Source organism: Psammomys obesus, unplaced genomic scaffold (genome assembly GCF_907164565.1).
Source record: "Psammomys obesus unplaced genomic scaffold, mPsaObe1.curated_primary_1811, whole genome shotgun sequence".
NCBI lineage: Eukaryota > Metazoa > Chordata > Mammalia > Rodentia > Muridae > Psammomys > Psammomys obesus.
The window spans coordinates 12,070,483-12,098,114 of record NW_026590062.1 but is presented as its reverse complement, the minus strand read 5'-3'; the positions used below and the strand labels follow the sequence as shown (position 1 = coordinate 12,098,114).

The 27,632-nt window shown below is 47.1% G+C and overlaps 1 protein-coding gene across 1 annotated transcript; it reads left to right on the top strand.

Annotated features, from left to right (window-relative positions):
* On the top strand, positions 1–27,632 carry Vps33a (VPS33A core subunit of CORVET and HOPS complexes). Its single transcript, XM_055606255.1, has 13 exons — positions 1–112; positions 1,518–1,583; positions 2,032–2,159; positions 3,503–3,689; positions 7,571–7,687; positions 8,304–8,478; positions 13,681–13,874; positions 17,659–17,785; positions 19,781–19,848; positions 21,466–21,603; positions 22,704–22,841; positions 24,735–24,903; positions 25,457–27,632. The coding sequence occupies exons 1-13, from the start codon at positions 11–13 to the stop codon at positions 25,636–25,638; spliced, it is 1,791 nt and encodes a 596-aa protein (XP_055462230.1). The 5' UTR covers positions 1–10; the 3' UTR covers positions 25,639–27,632.

Sequence of the window (27,632 nt, the reverse complement as noted above, 5' to 3'; positions counted from 1 at the left end):
GTCAGGCAAGATGGCCGCGCACCTGTCGTACGGGCGAGTAAACCTGAACGTGCTGCGCGAGGCGGTGCGCCGCGAGCTGCGCGAGTTTCTGGACAAGTGCGCGGGGAGCAAGGTGAGGGCGGGACTCGGCGCTGCCAGGCCGGGCCCGGCACGGCTTTGCCAGCTCCCGGGGCGACCAGGCCGCTGCTCTGGGACAGCGGAGTACGCTCCGGGTCTCCCAGCCCCGAGCTGTCACTCCTGCGAGAATGTCATCCGTCCACGCCCACAGCCCTCGGCACACATGTAGTGAGAGAGGATGGAGCGACTTCAGACTTTAACTTGGTCTTCACCATGGATCATTTTGCCTATTAAAGCCCCCCCAGTTTACAAGGGAGCCGGACTAGATCGGGCACTCTATATAGAATTTCCTTCCCGTTTTTTTTTTTTCTCTCTCCCCCGCCCCCGTGTTAGTTTTTTGAGGGACTCACTGTGTAGCCCTGGCTGGCCTCGAATTCACCGAGATCCACCTGCTTTTGCTTCTGAGTGCTGGAATTAAAGCCCTTTGCACAGCTGTTCATTTTAGTTTTGATTCATTTTAGTTCCTGGCAGTAGGACTGTACCTGGTTGTGTAACCCAGATTGGCCTCCAGCTCTTCTCCCATTCTCCTGCCTCGGCCTACCAAGTGCCGGCGTTACAGACCTGAGCCATCGTTTGCCTAGCTGTGTGATTTTCTTTTAAGCATTTCTGTCTATTTAGAGATTTTTGAATCAGCCCCCACCCCCTCCAGGGAACTGGAAGTACTAATCTGAAGAGAAAAGTAAAATGGAGGTTTTGGGTTTTTTTTTTTTTTAATTTATTAGAACCAGTTTTGGAATTATAGCTTCAAGTAAGATGGTTGTTTGCTGCCGTTGAGTCAAGAAGACAGATTAAATCACAGGGTCCCAGATTAAACCCCAAGTGATACTGAAATCAGATAGATGTGGGCCGGTATTAGAACCTGGGTATTGTATTGTATTACAGCTTTACAAAGTGTTACTCCTGGAGAAAGCAGGGCTCCCTGACCTTAGTGTGATCACGTCTGCCGTTCATGAAAGTTTTGCTTAGACCCTAGGCTATGAATGTGATCAGAGCCTAAAAAAACAAACAACAAACAAAAAAACTTAACTTCAGATTTTAGGTGGGTATCCCTTGGAGCTGGAGAGGTAGCTCAGTGGGGAAGCGAGAGTGCTGCTCTTCTAGGGGACCCCAATTCAGTTCCCAGCACCTTCAGTGGACAATTAATAACTGCCTGTAACTCCAGCTCCATTGTGGTCTGACCCTTCTGGCCTCTGTAGAGAGCTGCTTTCACATGCACAAACCCAAGCTTAAGGCCAGGTGTCTGCACACACACAGCTGCACATAGTTAAGATAAAATGAGGGCGGGTAGGGAAAATAAACCTGAAAACATACATTCTTACTATGTATAACTATCATTTTCGATTGCTACCGTTGGAAATTCCTGAGACTATCTGAAATAAGGGAGTGTTTCTCTCTTATAGGCAATAGTGTGGGATGAATACCTAACAGGACCATTTGGACTGATTGCACAGTATTCACTGCTAAAGGTAATCTGCTGTATGGGATTTGTTCAAGAATTAATAATCAACTGAACTTGGTAATGGAATTTTTACATATCTTCCTGAATAATCACTTGCAAAGTTATGTGATCTGTACAAACCCTGATATTAATGCGTGATTAACATTCTGCTAAGGGTGCTGATGAATGGTAATATAATTGTCTGGCATGCACAAGGCCCTGGGGTTGATGTCTGGCATCACACAGAAAACAAAGCAAACAAAAACTATTTTACACACAAGCACTGTCTTGTGGACCATGATCCTGTGCCTTTGACAGTTTGCTTAGTCAGGAAAGTTTGCAGGTGGATGCAGACTTTATCTTGATGGCTTTATCTTGAAGCTTGGTCCTTTATGTGTTTGGTTGGGACTATGAATTATTTGTAAATCCAAAGAGTTCAGGGTTTTTACTAGTTTTTTTTGTGTCTGCTTCCCTAGGAACATGAAGTGGAAAAGATGTTCACACTTAAAGAAGGCCGTTTGCCAGCAGCTGATGTCAAGAATATAATTTTTTTGGTCAGACCCAGGCTAGAATTGATGGATATAATTGCTGATAATGTACTCAGGTACGTCAGAGCTTTGTGTTTTAAAAGGAGTTGGGCTTTGAAAGTTTTTTTTCCTACATGCATTTATTTATTTACTTACTTACTTACCTGCTTATTTATTTATTTATTTTGAGGGGACGGTGTTGCCATGGTGCCTGTCAGAGGACAGCTGGTGGGCGTGGGTTCTCTCCTCTCATGGAGGTCTCAGAAATTGGACTCGGTCATTAGGCTTGGCATAGGCGATTTCCCCTGCTGAATTTTCCCTGCCTGGAAGTTGTTTTTATAATGGCTTAATGCTCTGATTCTCTGTCTTGTTACACCCCCTTGTCAGTGTTGGAAAGCCATCTTTTGGAACAGTGGAACCAGACATGGGAGAATCGGGTAGGAGACTCGTTGGAGCGCTCTGAATAGCTTGAGGGAATTAACTTCTCTCTCAGTATAGCTAAAAGTTCAAGCCTGTGTCAACAGAGAGAACCTTGCCTTAAAAAACACAGCAGAAAAACCTCAAATGATCATTTTTTTTTCCAAAATGCCAGATGTAGTGTGCTTAAATTTCATAAGCAAATAAGTAAGAACCAATTAAAGTTTAATGTGGAATCCATTTTATAGAGGAAGCTCTCAGCACAGCCTGCACTCTATAGCCACTGAAAGTCTTGACTGCACATCCTATTTTTGGAAGTCTGCAAACAAGGAGAATAGAGAATGGGAATTGGGAGTTAGTTCTCATTTTAATAGAAGACTGTTGGGTAAAACTGGTTTAGTTAAAGAAGCATCTGTTTTCAACAAAGCAGATGTCCTGTTGTAAGATCTGTTTTTGGTTCTTTCTGTCTGTATCTCTCTGTCTGTGTCTCTGTCTGTCTGTGTGCATGCATGTGTGCGTGTGTTTGTGTATGTATCTAAGCCAGAAGAGGGTGTCAGATCTCCTGGAGCTGGATTACAGGCAGTTGTGAGCCGTGTGATGTGGACGCTGGAACCAAAGTTTACTTAATAATTTGGGTATGAGAGTCTATGTTTTGCTTTAGAGATTTATGATTTTTTTGTTTTATGTGTAGATCATTTGACTGCTTATATATATGTACACTTTGTACATGCCTGATGGATGTGGAGGCTAGAAGAGGGCGCTGGACACCCTGGAACTGGAACTATAGACAGTTATGAGCTGCCATGTGCTGGGAACCGAACTGCTGTTCTCTGGAAGAGCAGCAAGTGTTCTTAACCACTGAGCCATTCCTCTAGTCCCTTGATAGTCTGTCTTTGTGTGTCTACTTAAGCAGTGTTTGTTTAGCACCTGCCAGGCAGTGGGAATGAAATAAGAAAAGTACCTTGTAACCCTAAGGAGCTAATAACGGCTACTTCCTTTGCAGTGAAGACAGACGTGGCCCCACCAGGGATTTCCATATTTTGTTTGTGCCACGCCGGAGTTTGCTGTGTGAGCAGCGGTTGAAGGACCTGGGTGTTTTGGGATCTTTTATTTATCAAGAGGAATACAGTTTAGATCTCATTCCATTTGATGGAGACCTCTTATCCATGGAATCAGAGGGTGCGTTCAAAGTAAGTTTGACTTTTTTTTTTTTTTTTTTTTTTGACGTTTCCTTAACGTCAAAGTTTTATTTATTTATTTATTTTTAAAAGACAGGATCTCATTGTGGGGCTCTCGCTAGCCTGGAACTCAAGATATAAACCAGGCTGGCCTGGAACTCAGAAATTCACCTACCTCTGCCTCCCGAGTATTGGGATTAGAGCCGAGCACCACCATGACTGGCCCTCAGGCTTTCATTTTTGTTAGGAGTGTCACGCTACTGCTCGCATTTTCGTCTGTGGTCGCTGGGAAGGTGAGGCCCACCTCACACGTTTACTAATAGTGGATATGTTCTCTTTGGAAAATTGCCTGCTCATTTTTTCTGCCCATTTCCTCTCTCTCTCTCTGTCTTTGATATGGCGTGTGTGTGTGTGTGTGTGTGTGTGTGTGTGTGTAAAAGAGGATATACTGAACTTTCATTCTCCGCCTTATTCCCTTGAGACAGGGTCTCTCCCTGAACCAAAAGTGAAACTAGGGACCAGCAGGTTTAGATTTTGGTGGGCTTTTCCATTCACCCATTCTAGCTCCCAAATAAATGACGCAGAGACCTGTTAGATTTATTGATAAGCTTTTGGCTGGGCAAATTTAACTGCTATAACTATATAGAGGACTATCTATAACTGCTAGTCCTCTAAGCTAGTCTGGCTGCTTCTCAGCCACATGCTCCAAGTTACTTGCCATATTGGTCCTATCTGGGCTGTTTCTCTCCATCAGGCCAGTTCCTCTTAGCAACGTCCTTTTTCTCCCTTCCTTCCTTCCTTCCTTTCCTCACCTCATGGTCCCCACTGAGATCCCAAGCCCACCCACAGAAGCTGCACTTACTTCTCTTCTGCTACTTGGTATCCAGCTTTTTTATTAACCAATCAGAGATAATGAGAGAGCAAAGTTTATACAACATTGGTCAGAGTGATAATGAACTGCAGATTGCAGCCAGATCTTGGAGCTCAGAATTCAGAATTTGTATACATAGAGCACTAGACCAACCCTCCGCATGTGTGACTGTGTGTGTGCGCGTGCCTGTGAAGTGTGTATATGTATGTGTGTATGCCTGTGTGTTCATGGTATGTGTATGCGTCATGTATGTATGCGTGGTGTGTGCGTGTGTGCATGTGCGTGCGTGCATGCAGATTTGTGCCCAGGTCTGTAGGCTTACACAGCAAGAGCTCTCAACCACTGAACTGCTCAGACTGCTCCTTCCACCCTCACGCCCACCTTTTGAAGGCCTGGCCTTGCTCTGATCGCCTCACTTGCCTTTCTACACCTTAGCCTCCTTTGTGCTCAGATTACGGGCACGAATTCCTATTGTTCTTTTTGTTTGTTTTTAATATCTTGTTTAGTGTTCATTCACAGATACAGTGCAAATCTATTTTGCTATTGTAGGACAAGGTCTCGCAGACCAGGCCAGCCTCAAGCTCTGATCTTCCTGCTTCCACTTCCCAAGTATGGGGATTGCAGATGTGTATTGCCACAGCTGGCTGGCTCCCTTTTTTTCTTCTTCAGGACTTTTTTTTTTTTTTTTATTTGATACTTGAGCTTTATTGTCACCCACATGCTGTAAAATTCTCCTTTATTTTGTTTTATTTTTAAGGATTTTTTCTTTTCTTTGATTATTTTTTGTTGTTGTTATTTTATATGTTATGGGTGTTTCATCTACATGTATATACATATATACATATATGTACCACTTGTGTTTCTGGTGTCCACAGAGGCCAGAAGAGGGGGTCAAAGTTATAAATGATTGTGAGCTATTCTGTGGACACTGGGAATTGAACCCAGGTCATCTGGAAAAGCAGCCAGTACTCTTAATCACCGAGAAGTCTCTCCAGCTCCAAATTCACCCCTTTAAAGCCTTTTAAACCCCTCAACTCCAGCATTTGGGAAGCTGTGATAGATTCTTGAAAGGTTGAGGCCAGCTTGACCACCACAGGGAGGCTTCAAAACAAGTGAACAAACAAATATCAAACAAGACACAATTAAAACAGTAATCTGAAAGTGCTGTAATGCTGAGTGGCAGTACAGGCCTTTGACCCCAACACTCATGAGGTGGAGGGTGGATCTTCTTGCCTGGTCTGTATTGGGAATTCCAGGAGAGCCAGGAGTACGTAGTGAGGCCGTCTCAACCCTGCCCTACCGGTCCTGCCCCAATTTTGTAAACATAAGTCATTTACATAGTTTTGAGTTAGGAAGTACAGAGTGATGATGAAGCCACTCCCCCAGGTCTCAGACATCTTTGCAGAAGCCAAGCAGATCTCCCCTCTCTGTTTCTTTCTTTCTTTCTTTTTTTTTTTTTTTGTGTGTGTGTGTGTGTGTGTGTGTGTGTTTTAAGAATGTTTTAATTTCTTTTCCAGACAGGCTTTCTGCAGGCCTCACTCAACAGCACATACAATATTCTTTCTGTGTGTCCTCCGACTTTAGAACTGAGAGGAGTGCCAAAAGTTAACGCCAACCCCAGCTCTGAACTGTACTTATCTGTGAGCCTTATTGTGTAATAGGTGTCTAAACGTGAGCTCAGGCTCACCCCATAGGATGTTCAGTGGGAGCACACAGTGTTAGTGCCTTCATTTTAATAACTCAAACCCAGTGATTCTAAAGTCGGCCAACCTAGTAAAAATGACGAGAGCTTCTGTTGTGTGGGTGAGCAAGTTTGGGGCCCAAATTTTGAGCTTTTAAATATTAATGTGTAGTACTAGCATTCATCCTAAAATGTCCTTGTAGCTTGAAAAGCCACAGGGGTTCCCGGTGGAAGGAGTGTGCTGTTGACACATAGGACTTCCTCACTGACTACTGTGGTAGGCGAGGGCTCCAGTTGATCTGGTGTTCTGTTCCCAGTGAGTGGCCAGTATTATCACCATTCAAAGTTAAATCTGTTGTTGCTGAGGGTGTGGCTCGGAAATGGAACGATGTGCTTGAAGCCCTGGGTTTGATTTCCAGAACTACAAAAACAGGGGGAAAAAAATGTCATGTTAGCTTTGCTGGCAAACTCCTTAAATCCCAGCACTGGTGAGGCATACACAGGCAAATCTCTGAGTTTAAGGTCAGCCTGGGCTACATAGTGGGTTCAGGACAGCTAGAGCTGCACACAAAAACTTTGTCTTGAAAAAAAAAACAAAAAACAAACCAAACAAACAAACAAATGTCTCTCATTAGCTTTGAAATCTTTTTAAAAGGGGAGAGCCTTTGTAGTAAAACAGCTTTGGAAGATGAATGAAACATGGACTGCCATGTTCTGGCATTTGGAACTGTTTCAGAACAGCATTTCCTTGTCCCGACTGTTGTGCTGGGGAAGGTTAAGCACACCAGTGCTGGAGTCCGGACAAGGCTCTCGGTGGGAAGCACGAGCCCCTGAGAAGCATCGGTTACGGCAGCCCCTCTGCTGGTCAGAACTCCACCTCCCTCGGCCCCTGGGCTCTTACTGCCTCTTGCTCCTGGCTTTGAATACTGAAGAGACCCCAAGGTAGTAGCAGTAGGGGCCTTGGGACAAAAGGTACCATTTGTTGTTGTTTTGAGACAAGGTGTCACTGTGTATCCTTGGCTGGCTTGAAATGCTGTGTAGACGAGGCTGGCCTTGCACTCACAAAGATCTACTTGCCTTTTCTCCTGAGTTCTGGGATTAAAAATGAGTGCCACCAGACTGGTCTGTGAGGAAAACCATTTTTACGTTTTCCATTTCATGTTTTTCATTTTTATCTTTTGCCTGTCTCGAATGGGGTCTCATGTAGCACAGGATGTCCAAGGACTATCTCCCTGTTCCACCTTCTGTACCACCACCCAGCCACCATTTGACTTGTGGTGATTGTAGAACAGTTTAAAGTAGACAATGAAAGTCCACAATAACAGGTCTCTGTCTCCACAGGAGTGCTACCTAGAAGGCGACCAGACAAGCCTGTTCCATGCAGCCAAGGGGCTGATGACCCTGCAGGCACTGTACGGTACCATCCCCCAGATCTTTGGGAAAGGAGAGTGTGCACGGGTGAGAACCCTCTGTTTTCTAAATAGGGGGCAAGGAGGGAAACTTGAGAGACAGATCCCCGTCACTCGCATATTCTGTGTGGAGCACTCTGTCCCCTCCTGAAGTTGACACACTGCTCAGCAGTCATTGCTCACAGGGTTTTGTGAACACTGCCACTGGGAGACATTCCCATCTACCACGCTGTGGTTCTCTCCCTTCCTGGGGGCTGGTGGCCACCAGCCCACGAAGCAGGAGGAACCAAAGGCGAGGCTCAGAGCCCATCCTAAAAATAACGAAGTCTGAAATAAAATAAGAAAGATGTGACCAGAGGCTCATGTGTTTCTCTCTGAACCAGCAGATCAGCGCTGGTTACTTCGTCATCTCCAGAGACTGTAACTGCCTCGTGTAGCAGGCACCGGCTGTGTCTGACACCGTGTCTGACTGGGCCCAGTGGCCACTGTTGTCGCTGGGTCGGGTGGTTACCGAGGGTGCTTTGTGACTGCTGCTTATTTCATTATCAGTCTGGCCTTGGCAGCTTTTCTCTCTTTAAACCCCTGGCTATTGTTTTGTTTGTAGCAGAATCTTAAACTCTGCTAGCTCCCAGGCGGCTTCCCTTGATCCCTTGTCTTGTTTCCAGCAAGTGGCCAATATGATGGTCAGGATGAAGAGGGAGTTTACAGGAAGCCAAAACTCAGTGTTCCCTGTGTTTGATAACCTGCTGCTTCTTGACCGCAACGTGGATCTGCTAACGCCGCTTGCCACCCAACTCACATATGAGGGGCTCATCGACGAGATTTACGGCATTCAGAACAGTAAGTGGGATGGCGTCTGCCTTCGCTGGTGGCTGATGGGACAGCTGCATCCACGGTGTGAGGCTGTTGCTCTATGGGTAGTTCTCAAAGCAGTTTGAATGTAAAGGTTCAAGGGTACTATTTCTCTTCTTTTCCTTCCCCCTACCCTCTGGCACCTGTGTTTTGACACAGAGTGTTTGTAGTGCAAGTTAAATGGGATTTACCATGTAGCCCAGGCTGGCCCTGTGGCTCCCTGGTGTTATGGTTACACTAAGGTGTGAATTATAACACCTATGTAAAGATCCAATTTCTTTTTTCTTTTTTTTCTTTTTGTTTTTTCGAGACAGGGTTTCTGTGTGTGGCTCTGGCTGTCCTGGGGTTCACTCTGTAGACCAGGCTAGCCTCAAACTTAGAGATTCACCTGCCTTTGCTTCCTAAGTGCTGACATTAAAGGTGTGTGCTATTACTGCCCAGCTGAAAATCCAATACCTAATGATGGTTTGAAAGTAAAGACTAATACGATAAAAAAAAAAAAATTTTTTTTTGGAAGCAAGTTGGAAGCATAGAGAGCTATTAATTCTTGCCCTGAAAATAATCCCAAAAATATCCCTTAAAGATCATCATTCCAGAAAAGATGGGAAAGCTTTATGTGAAAAATTGTTTTGCTGTTTATTTTCTAAGCAGTCCTAAGTAGCGCAAGTGGTTGAGAACATTATACAATATTGTGGAGCCTGAGATGTAGAGCCAGCTTATTCCCGTTCTGTACTGTGCTCGTACGTGTGTGTATGTCGTTGAGGCTCAGTAAATAAATTACCACATCAGGACACATAGGAGAGGGGAGTGGTTTAAGGGAGAGTGAGGCCTCTAACGGGTGCTGAACTCATTCCTACTCTTTATCATTTGTTTATCATTTATTTACTTATTTGTACATTTATTTTGAGAATGAGTCTCACACTGTGGCCCAGGCTGGCCTGGAACTCATAGAGATCTCCCTGCCTCTGTCTCCCAAAAGCTGAGATTATATAATAAATATGTACCACCATATTTATCATCTTTAAAAAATATCCCTAACATGTTCTTTGATAATTTCGTACGTGTAGGTAACATGTTGATCACACTTGCCTTAGTTAAGGTTTTTTTCTACATTTATTTATTTATTGTGCGCGCGCGCGCATACACACACACACACACACACACACACACATGCATAGGTACCTATTAAGCAAGTGTGGAGGTCAGAAGACAGCTTTCAGGAGTTGGTTCTCCCCTTTTGCCGCGTGGGCTCTGGGCATTGACCCAGGTCATTAGGCTTGGTGGCAAGTACCTTTACCCACTGAGCCTTCTCACTGACCCCTCATTGCTATATTTTTGAGACAAAGTCTTGATCTCTTGCCCAGACTGGCCCTAAGCTCTGGTCTTCCTGGTTCAGCTCCTGAGCCCTGAAAGTGTAGACTGTAGACAGTCACCCCCATCCGCAGACCAGTGTTTGGTGAGAAGGTTTCTGCCTGCTTGTCTTCTGAGTCTAAGGCTAGACACCTGAGCACACTGCCGATTCAAGCCGGGATTGACGCACATGAGCCGTGACTAGCCACGTGTAGTACCACAGCCCCCTGTGGCTGGTGGAGAATAGGAGAGCTTCTGAGTTTGGAAGGAAGAGTGACGTTTAGATGGAGGTTTAGGAGAGGAGAAACAGTGTGGTAGGTGCAGGAGTTGGGGGCAGCCACCCTGTCTTGAGTTGATGTACACAGATGACGAACTCCTCAGCGAGTGCTCAGGTCGGGGTCACTAGGTGGAAATCTTGGAAGACCAGAGTTTGGGCTTAATGAGTGATTGGGCCAGAGGTCACAGCATGTTTTCTTCATTCGGTCTTGGCCAACATGATATTTAATTCGCACATTTAAAATGTGAAGAATTATTAATAGTCTTGATTTATGCCACATCTTAAAAAAACAAAACATCTGGCACTGCCTAGACCTCATCCCCACATGTGACCAGTGTCCAGGGAAGACGGCCCCTTTAGACAAGATCTGTCCTGCTGCTTACCATGGATGGACAGACACACACACACACAGGCCAGCTCTCTGCCAGGGCCTGGCCTCTTGACATCGTGGAGCTGCGGATAGTGAAGGGTGTGAAACCCACAGAGACTGGGAGGCGGATGTGGGGCTGCTGATTTCTTCTGGGGTGAGAAAGTCTAGAACTGACTGCTGTAGCCTTAAAGCCAGGCAGGAAATGCCTGTGAATTATTAACTGTAAAATGGCCAAACTGGCAAATTTTGTGCTCTGTGCTTTTATCATGAGAACAAGCATGAGGTGAGAGAGCAGGGTGGTGGGCAGCTGAGGACAGGGATGAAGAAGCAGCTCCACAAAAGGTAGGCGGTGCTGGGTCCTTAAGGATGCGAGCGGATGTCTTGTTTCTGTTTCTGTTTTTGTTACTTGTTTTAAAAAATGGTATCTAAGCTCATTCTTAATTGGAAGGAGAGTTCATTCTAAGATGCAGGGTAACCGGTGGGAATCAGAGTGCAGTGAGGGCCTTGGCAGAGTGCACCCAGAAGGTGGCTGCAGGAGAGTCTGGAGTTTGGGATGGGGAAGGGTCTGGCCTGTGAGCGGGCCCCAGGATGGCTGTGCAGGAGGTGAGGAGGGGAGAGGTGGGTAGGGACTATCCAAGAAGAGAAAGAATATGTGTGAACTCACAGCCTCCTCGTGGTATCTTTTTTAGAACTCAAATGCAGATTAAGGAGACTCTGGGAAAATAGAGCAAAGAAAACATAGCCCTTGCCTGTCCTTGTGACCTGACTTGTCCCTCCTTTAGCCCAGACCACAGCATAGCATTCCATTCTTCTTGGAAGTTTCTTTGCAGATTGTTTTTTGGAGTAAACAGGGAATCAAATTGTACAAATTGTCATAAATTTCACAGGTGAGAGACAGAAGATGTTATCTTTGGTTCTTTCCATCCACCATGAGTCACAGGGCTTGAACTCAGGTCATCCACTGAGCCATCTTATGGCCGTAAACTTCACTTTTGATTGGTATAATGATGACTGCTCTCTTAGCACATGTGGGCTGTAATATTAATTTCTTCCATGTGCTGCATTTGCAAGTCATTCGCCTAGCATAGGGCATTTGTGTCACTTTCCTTTCTATGATCATAAGAGCGCCTTTGGCTGTTCCCCTTCATTGCCAGTCAGGCTACCGTCTGTTCTCTGTAAACACTGGGTGCCAGTTATAGAGGGGCTTTCTTCATACCCCCCCCCAATAATGGCATGGAGACCTTTTCTTAAATGAAATCTGGGTTTTAGCTTAGACTTGTTCCCAAGTAGCTCTTATGACTTAAGTTAACCTGCTTATACTAATTTACATTCTGCCATGTGCTTCATGACATTTCGTCAGTCCTGGCACGTGCTTCTTCCTCTGGGTCTGGCTGGTGACTTCTCCTGCCTCAGATTCCTTCCCAGAGCTCCTGTCTCTGCCAGGAGTCCTGCCTTCCTCCTGCCTTTTCTTTTGGCTATTTAGTTCTTTATCAAATCAACCAGAAAGTGAGGGAAGTGTATGTTTATAAAATATGATGTTGAGGTGTTGAGCAATGAGAACAACAAGACCAAATCCAGACCCTGCTCAGCTACCCGAGGGTTCAGAATTAACAATTGAATGTACAGAGGCAACCTTAACACCGTGTGCAAAAGATGACCCTAGCGGTTCCCAGATCCCAGGATGCAGGGGTTTTGGTTTTTTGTTTGCTTTGTTTTTGTTTTTTTCTGAGACAGAGTTTCTCTGTGGAGCCTTGGCTGTCCTGGACTCGCTTTGTAGACCAGGCTGGCCTCAGACTCACAGAGATCCTCCTGCTTCTGCCTCCCCAAGTGCTGGGATTAAAGACATGCATCACCTGGCCATGATGCAGGGTTTTAAGGGCCAAGTGGTATTAGTATCGTGCATCAGGCTAGATGGCTCAGCTCATAAAGTCACCAGCTGCCAAGCCTGACGACCTGAGTTTGATCCCTGGGACCCAGATGGTGGAAGGAGAGAACTGACTCCTACAAGTTGTGCATACAATAACTGAAAAAGAAAAATTTAAAGAATGTGTTAACATTATAAGATGCTTCATACATGTTCCATTATTTTCAAAATTTCTGTCATAGAAGCCCATCAGTGACTCTTGAGGACATCTCAAGGGTGGGAGTGACTGAGTTGCTTTGTAGGAACAGAGGTGGGAGACTCTGCCCGCGCCTTCTCTGTAAAGGAACTGGAGAGATGCAGAACCTGGAGTTCATTCTAGACCAGGGTGGAGGCCAGAGAGTAAATATTTTGGGTTTCTGCAGGTTAGAGGTAGCTGGGATCTGCAAAGCTCTGCCATGAACAGTAGGTTAAACTGTCTTCCGAAATAAGAGGTGTGTGTGTTGGAGGCCCTAAGTTCAATCTCTCTAACCAAAAATCAGAAACGAAACAAAGTGAGTGAATTTGGTCGTGAGGGTATAGTTTCTGACCTGTCCTCCAGTGTGTGAGTGTGTGTGTGTGTGTGTGTGTGTGTGTGTGTGTGTGTACAGAACTAAAACAGAAGTTGCATTTTAAAAAGCCCCCATGTTGGGCCATGAGAGATGGCTTGCTGATTATAAAAGCACTGGCTGCCTTACAGGACCCAGGTTTGGTTCCCAGCACCTACATGGTGACCCACAGACTGTCCATAACTCCAGTCCCAGGGGATCTGGCATCTCTTCTGGTCTCCTTGGATACACATGCACACAACACAGACAGAGACAGAACACCCACACCCATAAATTAATTAACCTTAAAATCCCCGCCACCTTTCGTTACTTCTGGGAATGTTCTGGAGTTTTCTGTCTTGTTTGTTGCTGTTTTTGTGGGTGTGTGGTACAGGCTGGCCTCAGACTCACAGCAGTCCTTCTGCTTCTGCCTCTGGAGTGCTAGGATTCATTGGGGCAGCTCCATGCTGGTGAGATTTTGTTTTAGAACCACAGTGGCAATTAGAGCTGTGGGGTAGATGTTGAAAAGCCACTATGCCTGGACATGGGCCATGGAGAGTGAAAACACAGAGCTGAGTGCCCTTGTCTTCTAACACTCTTCAAATTCAAGATTCACAGCTTGGTTTTGGCTGGCAACAATAAACCCTCCATTGTTCTGCAGTGAGTTTAAGAGGCATTTTGCACCCAGGCATTTGGTCTCTGGTCTTGCAGTAACTGCTCAAGTGTGTGTTATGTCCAACTTCAGGTTATGTCAAGTTACCTCCAGAGAAATTTGCACCCAAGAAGCAGGGCGGTGGCGGGAAGGAACTTCCCACAGAGGCGAAGAAGCTTCAGCTGAACTCCGCAGAGGAGCTCTATGCCGAGATCCGAGACAAGAACTTCAATGCTGTGGGCTCAGTGCTCAGCAAGAAGGCGAAGATCATCTCTGCGGCCTTTGAGGTGAGGCAAGCCTTGGCTCCTGTCCTGTCCCTGGGAATACTGAGGGAACAGCCCTCCTGGCCCCCTGTGGGAGATTTTGCAGCTTGGACTTGTATTTGCCTGAGATGTTTAGCCTAAATCAGGAATAAACGAAGCATAACGAACTTTATTTGAAAATAATTCCTTGATGTGCTCATAATTTTACCAACTATTAAAGCCAAAAGCAAATTTGCATGCTAGGGAGGTGGCCGTGCTTGCTGACTTTCATGGAAAGAATTGAGCCTTGGCTGAGGATTTGATTCTTGGGACATTGGGCATCTTCAGTGTGCTTTGTTTTGCTTTGTTTTCAGAGTGGATTGTTGCTTTGATTTTATAATCGTGAGTACTGAGACTGCCCCTTCCTATATAATATAGAGTACAGAGTGGCAGTGGTGTGTTCAGGACCATGTCAGAAATAACTGAAGTGGGCGTGATTGCATACTTTAATCCCAGTACTTGAGACTCAGAGGCAGGTGGATCTCTGGCCAGCCAGGGCTACAAGTGAGACCCGTCTCAAAAAATGTGGTGGGATAGAGGAATGAAGAAAAATGCTTGAAAATCAAAGGTTTTCGTCACAATGTGTGTGTGTGTGTGTGTGTGTGTATGAGTGAGTGTGTGTGAGTGTGAATGAATGTGTGTGTGTGTGTGTGTGTGAGTGTGTGAGTGTGAGTGAATGTGAGTGTGTGGTGTGCATATGCACATGGAAGCCTTACTTTAGGTGATATTTCTCAAGAGGTATTCACCTTGGGTTTGGCGTTTTTTTGGGGGGGGTGTTTTTGTTTTGTTTGGAGACAGGGTTTCTCTGTGTAGCCTGGCTGTCCTGGATGCAGACCTGGCTGGCCTCAAACTCACAAAGATCACCTGCCTCTGCCTCCCGAGCGCTGGGATTACAGGCCTGCGCCACCACTGCTGGGCTCTTCACCTTGGTTGTTGTTTGTTTTGTTTTTTGAGACTCGGTCTCTTGCCCCTCAGCCTCTGCCGCTGGGCAGCAAGCTCCAGGGATCCTCCATCTCTCCTCCTCCAGTACCAAGATCACAAATGCATGGCGCTACACCTGGCTTCTAAACTTTTTTCTTTAGATTTATTTATTTTTACGTAGGTGACTGTCTGATCTGCATGTTTGTTTGTACAGCACATCAGAAGAGGGGGTTGGATTGCCCGGGACTACACTATAGACGGCTGTGAGCCATCGTGTGCGTGCTGGTAACTGAACCTCTATAAGGTCCAGCAATGTTCTCAATGGCCGAGCCATTTCCCACCCGGGACCTTCTGCTCTTCAGTAGGTTCTGAGGGTCAAGCTCCTGTCCTGATACTTCCTTGGCAACAGCTGTCTTCTAAGCCCCCAGTTGATGATTTAAAAATGAAAAGAAGAAAAAACTCAAACAGAAATTTTAATTTTATTTAGTTTTTGTCTGTTTAATTTATTTGGTGCTTTTGTGACAGGGTCTCATGTAGCCCAGGCAGCCTTGAACTTGCTTTGTAGCCAAGATGGAGCTTTTATGACCTTGAATTCCTGACTCTTCAGGGATTACAGGTCTGCAGCACAACACCTGGTTTGTCCAGTGCTGAACAAAGCCAGGGCTTTGTGTGTGCTGGCCACTACCACCTACATGACATTGTAGTTCTCTGAGAGCGTTTTCAAAGCCCTATGTTCCCTTTGCCCCCTCCTGCCCTCACTGTGTAGTCCTGGCTGGGCTGGAATTCCTGAGGGACAGTAATACGTTTTCTGAAATGAAACCATTATATTTCCACAAGAGCAGAAAACTTGCATGTACCGAAGACGCTGCAGTTCATAGTACGAAGCAGCATTGAGTCTGAGCCGCTGGATGTAGGCAGTGTTTGTTTGTGGCTTGCAAATGCTCCACGTGTGTTTTCAGGGCCAAGGCTTTAGTGAGCACTCCCAGAAATGTGTTTCAGTTAATTTTGGATAATGCATGTTCAGAAACTAATGTTTTGTGACCCCATGTTCATTTACACAACCCTTTACAGGCCGTGACCTACAGTGTCAGAGCCTGGCTGGGGCTGAAGTGACGGCCCAGCAGCTGACAGAGCTGCTCTCACAGAGGGCCGAGCTTAGTTCCCAGCACCCTCGTGGAGCGGCTCACCACCCCCTGTAACTCCACTTCCAGGGCCTGAGGCCCCCTTCCGGCCTTCTCTGGTACCTGAACTCACGTGGACATGCCCACACATAGACACACACACAAGAACACATGTTTAAATATAAAATAAAATTTTTCAGCTGGGCTATAGTACACCTGTCTCATTTCCAATACTGCAGGTTCAAGAGGATGCAGAGGTTTTCTTTTAATTAACTAACTTTTCTGGTACTAGGGGTTGTGCCCAGAGCCTTGGCTGTGTGCACAGTGGTCTTGTCTGAGCCACATCAGACACAGCTTTCTTGGTGTTTAGACTTTGTCTCAGGCCTGTGATAACAGCACTGTTGTAAATGTTCCTCTTTTTAGGGGGTGCAAGAGAGAGAGCATGAGTGTGGCTAGGTTTTCATAAACAAGTTCCCGTGATCTTCTGTTAAGTCCCTTCCTTCTCCCTTGAGAGGGCACCAGTGCTCTAGAGGTGGACATCCTCTGTGCTGAGCTGAGATCTGGCCAGCATGGCAGTGGCAGGGGAGCCCCACATGTGTGACAGACGATAATGAGATCAAAATCCCAGCCGCCCATGCCTCATTACCACCTTCCTGCCTCCTCCAGTGTTGAGCCAGTTTATTCTTGTTGAGCTGGTTTTGAAATGTGGCAATCTGTACAGTAAGAAAACGACTGTTTAGACTCCAGACAGAAATTTGAAAACTGCTTTTTTTATGTTTTTGTTGTTGTGTTTGTGGTTGTAGACGTTTTCGATGTGTATGTTAACCCCATGTTTCTGAAGACAGTTCTGGGTGACATTATTAAAATGTTCTCATCATTCCCAGCACTCAGGAGGCAGAAGCAGGCAGATCTCAGTGAGTTCCCAGGCCAGCCAGGGCTACACAGAGAAACCCTGTCTCAAACCACCTCCTCGCCAAGTTCTTATCAATAAGCATCATTCACTTTGTTCACAGGCTGGATTCACTTGCGGTTCAGTGCCAAATGGGAATTGTTTCAATTACACAGAAAATTTTTGTTGTTTGGTTTTGATTTTTGAAATGGTCTCCTGGCTGAGGATGACTTTGAACTTCTGGTCTTCCTGGCTTCCTAAGGTCTATAAGTCAGCTTTGGCATGCCTGGCTTAGACACTGTCTGCTGTTTACTTTCCCCTCTGCATGAAACCTAATTTTTTTATACCTTAGAGCTGTGTGTGTGTGTGTTATACCCCCAAGGTCCCATCAGGTTAGGTCAGTGTTGTACCACTGCACTGTAACCCCAGCTACATTAAAAAAAATATTTTATGTGTGCGTATGTGGTGTGTGTGCTGTGGGTGCAGAGGCGAGCAGCCAGCTTCCTGCTCGCTCATTCTCCCTCATTCCCCTGATATAGTGCTATCTCACTAAACCAGAGTCGAGGCTGGTGGCCAGCAAGCCCCATTGATTCTCCTGTCTCTGCCTTGTACAGGACACCCAGGCGTGGGCCTGAGGAGACAACTCAAGGGCATCTCTCTTCCCACCCTGTGGGTCCCGTGATGGAGCCGCACCATCTCACCATACCTACTCTTCTCCTGTCTGTGATTTTGGAGCTAGGTTTAGCTTGATTGGCGTTTCCCCCTTGATGATGATGTCGGTGAAACACTGTCTAAGATGTCCCCCTGCCTCACAGTGCTGCCGCCTGTTGTGTTCCAGGAACGCCACAATGCCAAGACAGTTGGGGAGATTAAGCAGTTCGTGGCCCAGCTGCCGCACATGCAGGCAGCCAGGGGATCTCTCGCCAACCACACCTCAATTGCAGAGTTAATCAAAGATGTCACCAGTAAGTGTCTTCTCTTGTGGTTCTGACCTTGGGAAGGTCAGCTGTGGTTTTGCTGATTATTTATTATTTTGCTGTTAGGGATCAAACAGGGCCGGTGTCTGTGTAGCAAGTGCCTGAGCATGGAGCCACCCCCGTCGGTTCCTTTCAGCATTATGCGTGTGTCACAGCAGTACTGTGTGTATGAGTGTTTTAGATAGGGTCTCATGTATCCCAGACTGGCCTTGGACTTCATATACAGACAGGTCTGGCATGAACTCCTGCTCCCTTGCCTGTACCTTCCTAGTGATGGGATGACAAGTGTGTGCCACTGTGTCCAATCGCCCAGGATGAAAGTGCGGCCTGGGGGTCAGGAGCATCTGCTCTTGCAGCAGGCCGCAGTCCAGCTCCCGCCAGCACACCGCATGCCTCCCAGCTGCCTACAGCGCCACTCCAGGGCATCCACGGGGGGGCAGCTGCGCTCACAGGCATGCTCCCACACACACACTCAGGTGCGCATAAGTTAGTCACGTCTGTACAACTGGGGCATCTGCGACTGACTTAACATGAACCTGGGGGTAACAGCAAAGTGCTTCTCCAGAAGATTGCCCGTCATTATGGGACAGTTCAACACAGTGACCCTATGGGACAGATGACCTAATTAAAGCTATATGATGTTCTGGGTTTATCGGGACTCTAGTTTTGGTCCACTTGAAAACTGGCAAAGCACTTGTAATCCTAGATAGCATTGGGGAGGCTGAGGCAGGAAGACCATAAGTTCAAGGACAGCTTGAGCAACATGGCTCTCAAGCAAGAGAGGGGCAGGGCTGGAAAAAAGCTCAGTCAGAGACTGCTTACCTGACATGGCAGCGTGTGCCTGCAGGCCCAGTGCTGGGCACTGAAGGCAGGAGGATCCCAAGTTCAAGGTCATTCTCAGTTTACACTGAGTTCAGGGCCAGCCTGGGCTACATTAAACCTTACCCCTAAAACAAGCTAAGCCAAGTGTGGTGACACATGCCATTAATCCCAGCAGTCAGGAGGCAGAGGCAGGGGGATCTCTGTGAGTTTGACACCAGCCTGAAATACATAGAGCATTCAGGCTAGCAAGGGCTACACAGAAGGGCCTGGTCTCAGCACCAAACAGCCAGCAAACAAAATAAACAAGAGACAGAAAGCAGGCATCAGTCTAGAGAGACCGCTCAGTGTTAGAGTGTGCGGGCCCAACACAGCTGCCTGAAACTCCAGCTCAAGGGGCTCTGAAGGCCTGTTCTGGCCTCCAGCATTCATACACATGTGTGTACACACACATGCTGATACACAGATGAACATGCACCTACACATTTTCACACATGCATACAGGCACATACATGCACACATAAACACTTGCACACACGCATGTACACTCACTTTCACAAGCACACTGCATGCACACTCATACTCATGCACACACCACACTCCCTCCCTCCTTTGAAGACGGTCATCAGTGATGGCTCATGCCTGTAAGCCCAACATTTGGGAGGCCAAAAGACAGGGATTGCTATGAATTCAAGGATAGCCTGGGCTAAGGGATCCTGTCTTAAAAATAAAATAAGATAGAAAATAACAGAAACTTGCAGCAGAATTGTCACAAAGAGCCTCATGCTACATGGTAAAGCTAAACACAAGTCCATTTGACTCGGTGTGTAGACTCTGAGTCGTGTGTATGCTGCCAAGGGAACCTTACTTCCCTGTGGAGAATTAGTCTTTTGTCTGCTGCTGACAGAGGGAGGAGTGAGTTGGCACGAGGCTGTGCTCTGGGGGAGTGAGTGCTCACTGACGCTAACCTGTGAGCTGGAAGCAAAGACCCCGAAGGAGCAGTGTGCAAGTGTGGCGCTCAGCGCTCTGGGGGCTCCTGATTGCTCCAAAGTCTCTACCTTTTTGCTTTTGTGTGCCTCATTTCCTAATCCTGCTTCCACACAGCACTCAAATCAACTGACACTGTTGAATTTCTAAGTCAAAAATTTGCTGATTCCATTTTAGCGTCTGAAGACTTCTTTGATAAGCTAACAGTGGAGCAGGAGTTCATGTCTGGGATAGACACTGATAAGGTATGTATGAACCTGTCTACACCACAGCTGAAGTTCATCGTCGGAAGATTAGAGCCAGATGCTTGGTCCATTGTGGTGTTGTCCATATTGTTATTGTTGAGACTCAAACTGCCATGTAGCCCTGGCTGGCCTAGAACTTGATATATAGACCAGGCTGGCCTTAAACTCAGAGATCCTCTTCTCTCTGCCTCCCAGTTGCTAAGACTGAAGGTGAGCACCACCCCACCTGGCCCTCAATCCATTGTTTTGGTTTCCATCTACGCTCTGTGGGCTCACATGTGTGCGCACTCACACACATCTATCTGTGTGTATTTGGAGTGGGGGTATAGGTTATTGATAGGAGAGTACCTGTCTGGCATGCCAAGAAATCTTGGGTTCAGAGCCAGTACTCTGTAGCCAGACTTGTAGCTTCTTTTATATTGGGTTCTTTTATCCACCTCCCTATACCACTCCTCTCTCTTAGAACTCCAGTCCTCCCAACACTAGGTAAGAGAGAAAGAAGATTAGAGAGGAAAGGGGGCATTATATCATTAGACTACTTCCTGTTGATTAGGGGTGTCGATTTCCTTGTGGCAAGTTTGGTCTTCATAGTCAGGGTAGCTCCGACCAGCAACAGCACAGGGAGCAGCAGCCACTGCCTCTCGTGGGGCTCTGGCATGTATATACCCTCTCAAAAGTCCCCAGAATTCCAGACAGAAACTATCTGCAGCTGGCAAAATTATGCCTCTGCCAGAGCATGAGACAAATCATAGTCAGCTGCTATAGACAGTCTGAAGCAGCCCCATATCCCACACCTGGGATTAAAACAAAAACATTCCCATAACATTTTTATATTTTTAAAGAAACCAAAACTCTCACTACAGTACTCCTCCCAGAACAAATAGCAACAACACACACACCAGCTGGGCGTGGTGGCACATGCTTGTAACCCTAGCACTTAGAGATAGAAGCATTTAAGGCCAGTTTTAGCTACATAGCAAGTTGGAGCCCAACCCAACAGCAGATGCTCTCTCAAAACAAAAACCCCAGGCCACTTTTTTGTTTTTGTTTATTTGTTAGGCAATTTCTTTAAGTGTATATTACTATTAAAAATAGTGTATTGGCTCCCCTCTCTTGCACTCTCTTTTGCCTCTCTTTCTCTCCTGTTTCTCCCCCTCCATGTCTTTCTCTCTGCCTTTCCCCCTCTCTCTTCACATCCACCCAATAAATATCTTTCAGATAAAAAATAGTGCAATTGTTCAATTTGCAAAGGTTTCTGTTTTTTAAAAGTATTTCTATCACTTTATGCTGGGTAAGTTAATAGTATTTTTTTAGGTAGGCCAAGTCAGATAAACTGCAGACATTTGGAAGCCACTGCCTGGTTGTCTGCGAGGTGGATGTGTCTGAGCAGGCCATTTGGTTGTCCAGCGATGCCCTCCCCGTCTTATGCTGGTGTGTTTGTGTGCTGGCCGTCAGGTTAGGGCATAGGGATGAGAGGCTGCACTTCGGGAGAGTGTTAGGAAGTGTGTAAATGAGCCGTTCTCCCACACATCACCTTTCTCTGCCTTGGGGAAATATAGTGACATCACATTATGTTAAGTCCCTGGACTCGTTAGTCTTTTTTTGCTTCATCTCTAGGTCAACAATTACATCGAGGACTGTATCGCCCAGAAGCATCCTCTCATCAAGGTGCTGAGACTGGTTTGCCTGCAGTCTGTGTGCAACAGTGGGCTCAAGCAGAAGGTTCTGGACCACTACAAACGGGAGATTCTCCAGGTAGGGAAGCAAAACATGTTTTATTTGCTGAGAAGGAAAGCATTACTAAATATAATGTTAAGTTATATTCAATAATATAATTCTCATGGCTGCTTTTTTAGTGTATTGTGAACACTATCTTGTTTTGTTTTTAAAACCTGTTGTTTGGCCAGGAGGTGCATGCCTTTAATATCAACACTCGGGAGGCAGAGGCAGGAGTATCTCTGAGTTTGAGGCCAGCCTGGTCTACAGAGCAAGTTCCAGGACAACCAAGGCTACACAAAAAAAACCCGTTTTGAAAAAAGAAAAAAAAAAAAAATCTGTAGCCTGGCAGCATGCCACACACAGGCACTTGGGGGACAGAGGCAGCTGGAGCCCTTCAAGTCCCAGGCCAGCCAGGGCTGTGCAGTCACCCTGGCTGGAAAGACTGTTCTCCCCTTTGAATGTCGCAGGCAGTGTTTGCTGTTACCAGTCACTGCTCAATGTACTGCTGGTTTTTGTGGATTTCGTTTTTCATATGTTTTGCATTACAAAGGACAGAAATTGTCATGTGACTCCAGTAGTCAGGCGTGAGCCTCCGCTCCAGCCTCAGTTGCCCCAGGCCGGCATTTGGTTTGATTTCCTCTGACTCCCATTGCTCTTTACACACAGGGTGTTTACGCCCAGACTTTAGAGTGAGTGTGTGCTTCAAGGTTAGCATGACTGGGTGCAGTCAGTTCTCACCAGCTGACCCTTGGGCCACTTAGTGAACGTTTCTGTCAAATGGATGTAATAATGGCTACCTCCCACAGTCTAAGGGCAGCTGACTTGATTGTAAGACACCTAAGAGAAGGGGTTCCACAGGGGTTGGCTAATACTTGTCTTTTAAAAAAATAAAATTCCATGTACAATATTTCATTGTTAACTATCTTTGTTCTTAAGTGTGTCTATTATCTTTTGTGAGCTAAGTATATACTCTATATAGATATGATTTATTTAATGCTCAGGTTGAGTTATAAACAGACTTTAAAGTAAAAATCTCAAATCATGCTTGAGTGAGTATGAGGCCCCTCTCCCCTGCCCTCCTCCACCTCCACACGCCATGCCTGACTTAACATCACCACGGATGCCTTCTCCTTCAGACCTACGGCTATCAGCACATACTGACTTTGAACAACCTGGAGAAGGCTGGTCTGCTGAAGGCCCAGACTGGGGGCAGAAATAATTACCCAACAATCCGGAAGACGCTACGCCTCTGGATGGATGATGTCAATGAACAAGTAAGATGCATCCCTGCACTTGATTCTGTTGGCTCACTGTGGCAGTGTGCACACCCTGATGAGCACATCTGCTCCACTTTCTAAGTGTCTTCACATTGGTTTAGTGCGTGTGTGCATGTGTATGGGTACAACTTGCAGGAGTTGGTGTTTTCCTTCTACCATGGCAGTTCTGGGGCTTGAACTCGGCCTGCTGGGCTTACCAGCAAGCGCCCTTACTCCTTTAGCCTTCTTTCCAGCCTCCCTTGCTTTCTCAAAGCCATCTCCCGCACTTCTGAAAAGCAGCGCTGCATGTGTTGATTCCGGGTCTCAGCAGCAGCAGAGTGCTGTCAGTGGGTAGCTTGAGATTAATACAGATGTGAACAGAGTGGACTAGCAAGAGTGTGGAGCCCTCACCAACTGTGTCGCTCTCAGGTCCAGGCCATGGACTGTCAACTGAGAAGTCACAGCAGCAGGGGCTCGAGGGAGTGGGGCACACCCCATCCAGGCGGGATGATGCACCTGTGTGTGCTTGCTGCTGCTCATAGATGCCTCCTCCACACTCACTAGTCACCTGATGTACGCAGTCCTGCCCAGAGGCCATTCTTCGGTTAACGTCCATCGCAGCAGCTGAAGCCTGCAGGACACATAATAGAAGTTATTAGCAAAAGTTGTCATGGGATCAGAGGGATCTGTGTGGCTGAGGCCTCGTGTCACAGACGAGATGGCAGGGCAAAACAAGCCACATCACACGCTGCTGTCCACTCTCCAGTTGTCCCTTGGTCCCTTCCGTTGCCCCAAACAGAAGTCATGGCACAGTGGCTACAGGCTTCTGGGCACAGGCCCCTGGGGAGAAGTGTGGGGACATCAAGAGGAGCGGTTCACAGAAACATCCGGTGTGTGTGGACCAGCCAGCTGTGTTCTGGGAAGGGAGCAATTCCTGCCGCCGCTAAGCCGATTCTCACAGAGGCAACCCTGTGGCCAGGTTACAGTCCTTCAGAAGGCCTCTGGACAGCTAGCAGCATTACTACCCTACTCTGTGCTCTGAGGCTGCAGAGGTTCTCCCGGCTTTACAGTCACCACTCCGTGTGATGCTGCTTAGTTGGTGTGTTCACAGATAATGTTAGTTCACACTGTTCTGGCCTTCTTCCCCTCACCCATGTACTGCCTCGCCGGGGCTCTGAAGAGCCTTCCTGGGCCCCACCCTCATTCTTTTAATCGCTACATAGTTTATTCATTGGTCCTGAAAGTTAAACCCAGGCCTTACACATGCTAAACATGTATCTAGTACTGAACTGTCCCCATTTCTTTATGTGTGTCTGCTGGGGGTTGGGGATGGGAGGTGGGGGGGGGGAGGTTTGACTCATTGGAGCGTAGGCTAGCCTCCAACTCCCTATGTAGTAAGTGACCTTGAACTCCTGACCCTCCAGTCTCAGTCTCCTAAGTGCACACCTGTAATCCCAGCATTCTGGAAGCTGAGGTAGGAGGTTCTTCAGTTTGACACTGTCCTGGGCTTATAGTGAGATCCTGTCTCATCAAATAAATGAAAAAAGTGAAGCCAGGCCTCAGAGAAGGCTCATTGGTTAAGAGCATTTGTTGCTCCTCTAGAGGACCCGAGTTCAGTTCCCAGCACCAACGTGTGGGCCAGTCACAAGCTCCTGTACCGCCAGCACCCGCTCAACTCTGCAGGCGCCTGTTCTCTCACATCCAAACGCAGAGAGATGCGTGCCGCACACATAGCAGAAGTAAGCTCAAAAAAAGAAAAATGTGGAGCCCTGTGGGCTAAGGATGAGAGTGTATCCAAGATGGGCCAGAGCTAGGCACAAGCGAGGGTTTTGAGTCTCTGTCTTCCAGTCTAACCTCAACCACCAAAAGAAGGCGGCTCTCAGTCCTGTCTGTTTCTTTAACTGTTGGCAGAGCCCCACAGACATATCCTACGTGTACAGCGGCTATGCACCTCTCAGTGTGCGGCTAGCTCAGCTCCTGGCCCGGCCCGGTTGGCGGAGCATCGAGGAGGTTCTCCGCATTCTCCCGGGGCCTCACTTTGAAGAACGGCAGCTGCTGCCCACTGGGCTGCAGAAGAAACGTAAGTTTCACTGGCTCTCCCGTCAGCTACTGCTCCTATGGGTTGTGCACTTGTAAAGTTCCTCAGAGTCGGAGTGGAGTCGGTTGCTAATGGACTTTGTAGCCCTGGAGCTGTGCTGTGCCCTGGAGAATGACAGCCCGCAGTTTCTGCACAGAGCCCCCAGGACTTGGGGTGTTCAGATCAAATTCCAGGACCTCGAATGAACCGACTGCACCAAGATGTACTTGACGTTTTTATACTTTCTGTTTTTAAGCTATGTTTGTGATGTGTGTGTGTGTGCGCGCGCCTGCATGAGTGCGCGCGCCCGCCCGCCTGCCCACACGCGCACATGTGCCTGGAGAGGTCAGGGCCGTCTGCTGGAGTTCCGGGTGGTTGTGGGCTGCCTGGTGTGGGTGCTGGGAAACTAAAATCGGCCCCTCTACAAGAACAATACACATTCTTAGCACTGAGTCACCTCTACAGCTCTTTAAATACTTTTAAGTGAAAAAAAAAAAAAAAGGTTTGAGAGGCATCAGTATTGCATGCTTTACATTCTGAAATGTTTACATTTTAGGCCAGCCAGGAGAAAACAGAGTCACGCTGATATTCTTCCTCGGAGGTGTCACCTTTGCTGAAATAGCCGCCCTGCGTTTCCTCTCTCAGCTGGAAGATGGCGGCACTGAGTATGTCATTGCAACCACTAAGCTAATGAACGGGAGCAGCTGGATAGAGGCCCTCATGGAAAAGCTTCCGTGAAGTGTCCACAGACGGGACAGGTTACCACAGAACGAGCTGCTTCTGGGAGCAAAAGGACATAAAGCCAAGACGCAGGAGGACAACAGCTACAGGCTGGTGTCTGCTGCTGCTTCCTCCTTCCTCCTGCTCCCTGTGCTCTTCATCTCAAAGAAAGGAGAGTTAGCTTGGGTAAAGAGACACTGAGCTGGCCATGGTGGCTCATGCCTATGCTCGCCACATTTAAGAGACAGAAGCAGAAGACTGCTGCAAGCTTGAGGACAGCCTGGGCTACACAGTGAGTCCTAAGCAAAAGCCCTTTCTTCCCATAATAAAGGAAATCCTGTTTTGGATTTTTAAGCTTAAAGTCTTCATTAGCAGCTTCTAGAAATAGTTAAGAATGTTGCAACGATAGCCCCAACAGCCACATGAATGTGCAGCCTTTAAAAAGCAGAGGCTGAGGGGCTAGATAGGAAAACAAGTGGGAAGTCTGACTTCTGACCCACAGTATTTTGTTCTGGAAGATGAGCTGTGCCCAAAATAGTGGTTTTGTGTTGAGGATAAGCCAGTGCTGTCGAGTGTTTGCCCTTTGCTGCAGATAAGAGCACATTCATGTCTCTACCGACGGGATCCCAAGGCAAGCTTTGTTTCCTTCTGAAAAACAGACGCTTGAAGGAGCATCTTGGCGTAACAGAGTCTCTGCTGTCTGACTCAGCTGGTAGGTTCTCTGCCCACAATGGACTCTGATGAAGAGTGAGCTGACCCCCAGGCAGCTTCTGCAGACTGACCGTTCGAAGGCAGGGCTGAGCGTGTTCACATTGTTAACGCCGAGACTTGCAGTGGAGATGCCGCTGTTGGGGCTGTTTCCTTTCATGTCCATGTGGGCCCAGCATCCAGCTGGTCCTATCGTGAGCAGACAGCTCTTCCCTTTCTTCAGTATCGGGCAGCTCTGCATGGTAGCTGCCTCATGCAGCTTCTAGCCCTGTAGCTGTATTCAGCTTCACACATGCCTCTTGCTTGAGGATAGTCAACTGATCAGCCCCTGGTCTGGTGACAGAAGCCGCTACAGTCAGTCTCGGTCCGCACGAACAGGTGCCCCAGCTGCAGGGACTGAGCCCCAGCCCAGAGCAGGCCTGTGGGTGTAGCCAGCAGCTTGTGTGTGTGTGTGCCTGCCTGCCGATCGCCTCAGCATTTGGAGGATTTACGAGCGCCAAGCAGGGACCAAGTTGATGGCTTTTCTGTCACAATCCAAGTCTCCAAAAAAGGTAGCCTGTCTCAGCATTGCCCGGGTCCCATCCTAGGTGTGGTTTCTGTGGTTAATAATTTTCCTTTCACTTTTTTCATGTAGAATTGGGAACAATCTACTTCATGTTGTAAGTGAAAGGCATTGTGTATTTAAAAAATAAAACAACTTAGGAATGAAGGGCGGCAAAGACAACATTTGTTTCTCCTGGAGTTAATTCAGCCTTGCAGGGTGGAGGGACGGGGCACTCCCAATGGGGACATCCTTGCATAGAAATGTTTTTCTCATTCTTGTTATTCCGGGGAGATTAGTTTTTACCTTTGAGCCCCAGCAGTGGCTCGTCTCAGCTGCCAGAGACAACCTCATCCGCAGTGCTTTCTACTCCTGGGATTTGGTGCAGGTCCGCTGAGGTCTCCTTGGCTGGGGTGTTTGTCCAGTGAGCAGATACTCAGTTGTTGCTGAGTCTATATTTGCTTGCTCAGAGCATAGCAAGGTCAGCGTCTAAAAATGTACCCAGCAGAAGACCCTTTTAAAAACCACACACCTGCTTCATTTGTATACAAATAGAAAGCAGTGGTAAGCGTTTGATGTAAGTTCTCTTAGTACAGAGCTGTCTTTGTCTCCTAAGAGTGTACTCTGAGAAAGGGTGTGGGAACGGAACACTTACTCTAAGAGGGGGTGGATTGCTTACACCTTGTGTGGACTTTGTTGAGTTTGTTTGATGACCACTTTGCTACACCAGCTGTCCTCATTAAAAACATCTACATAGATGCTA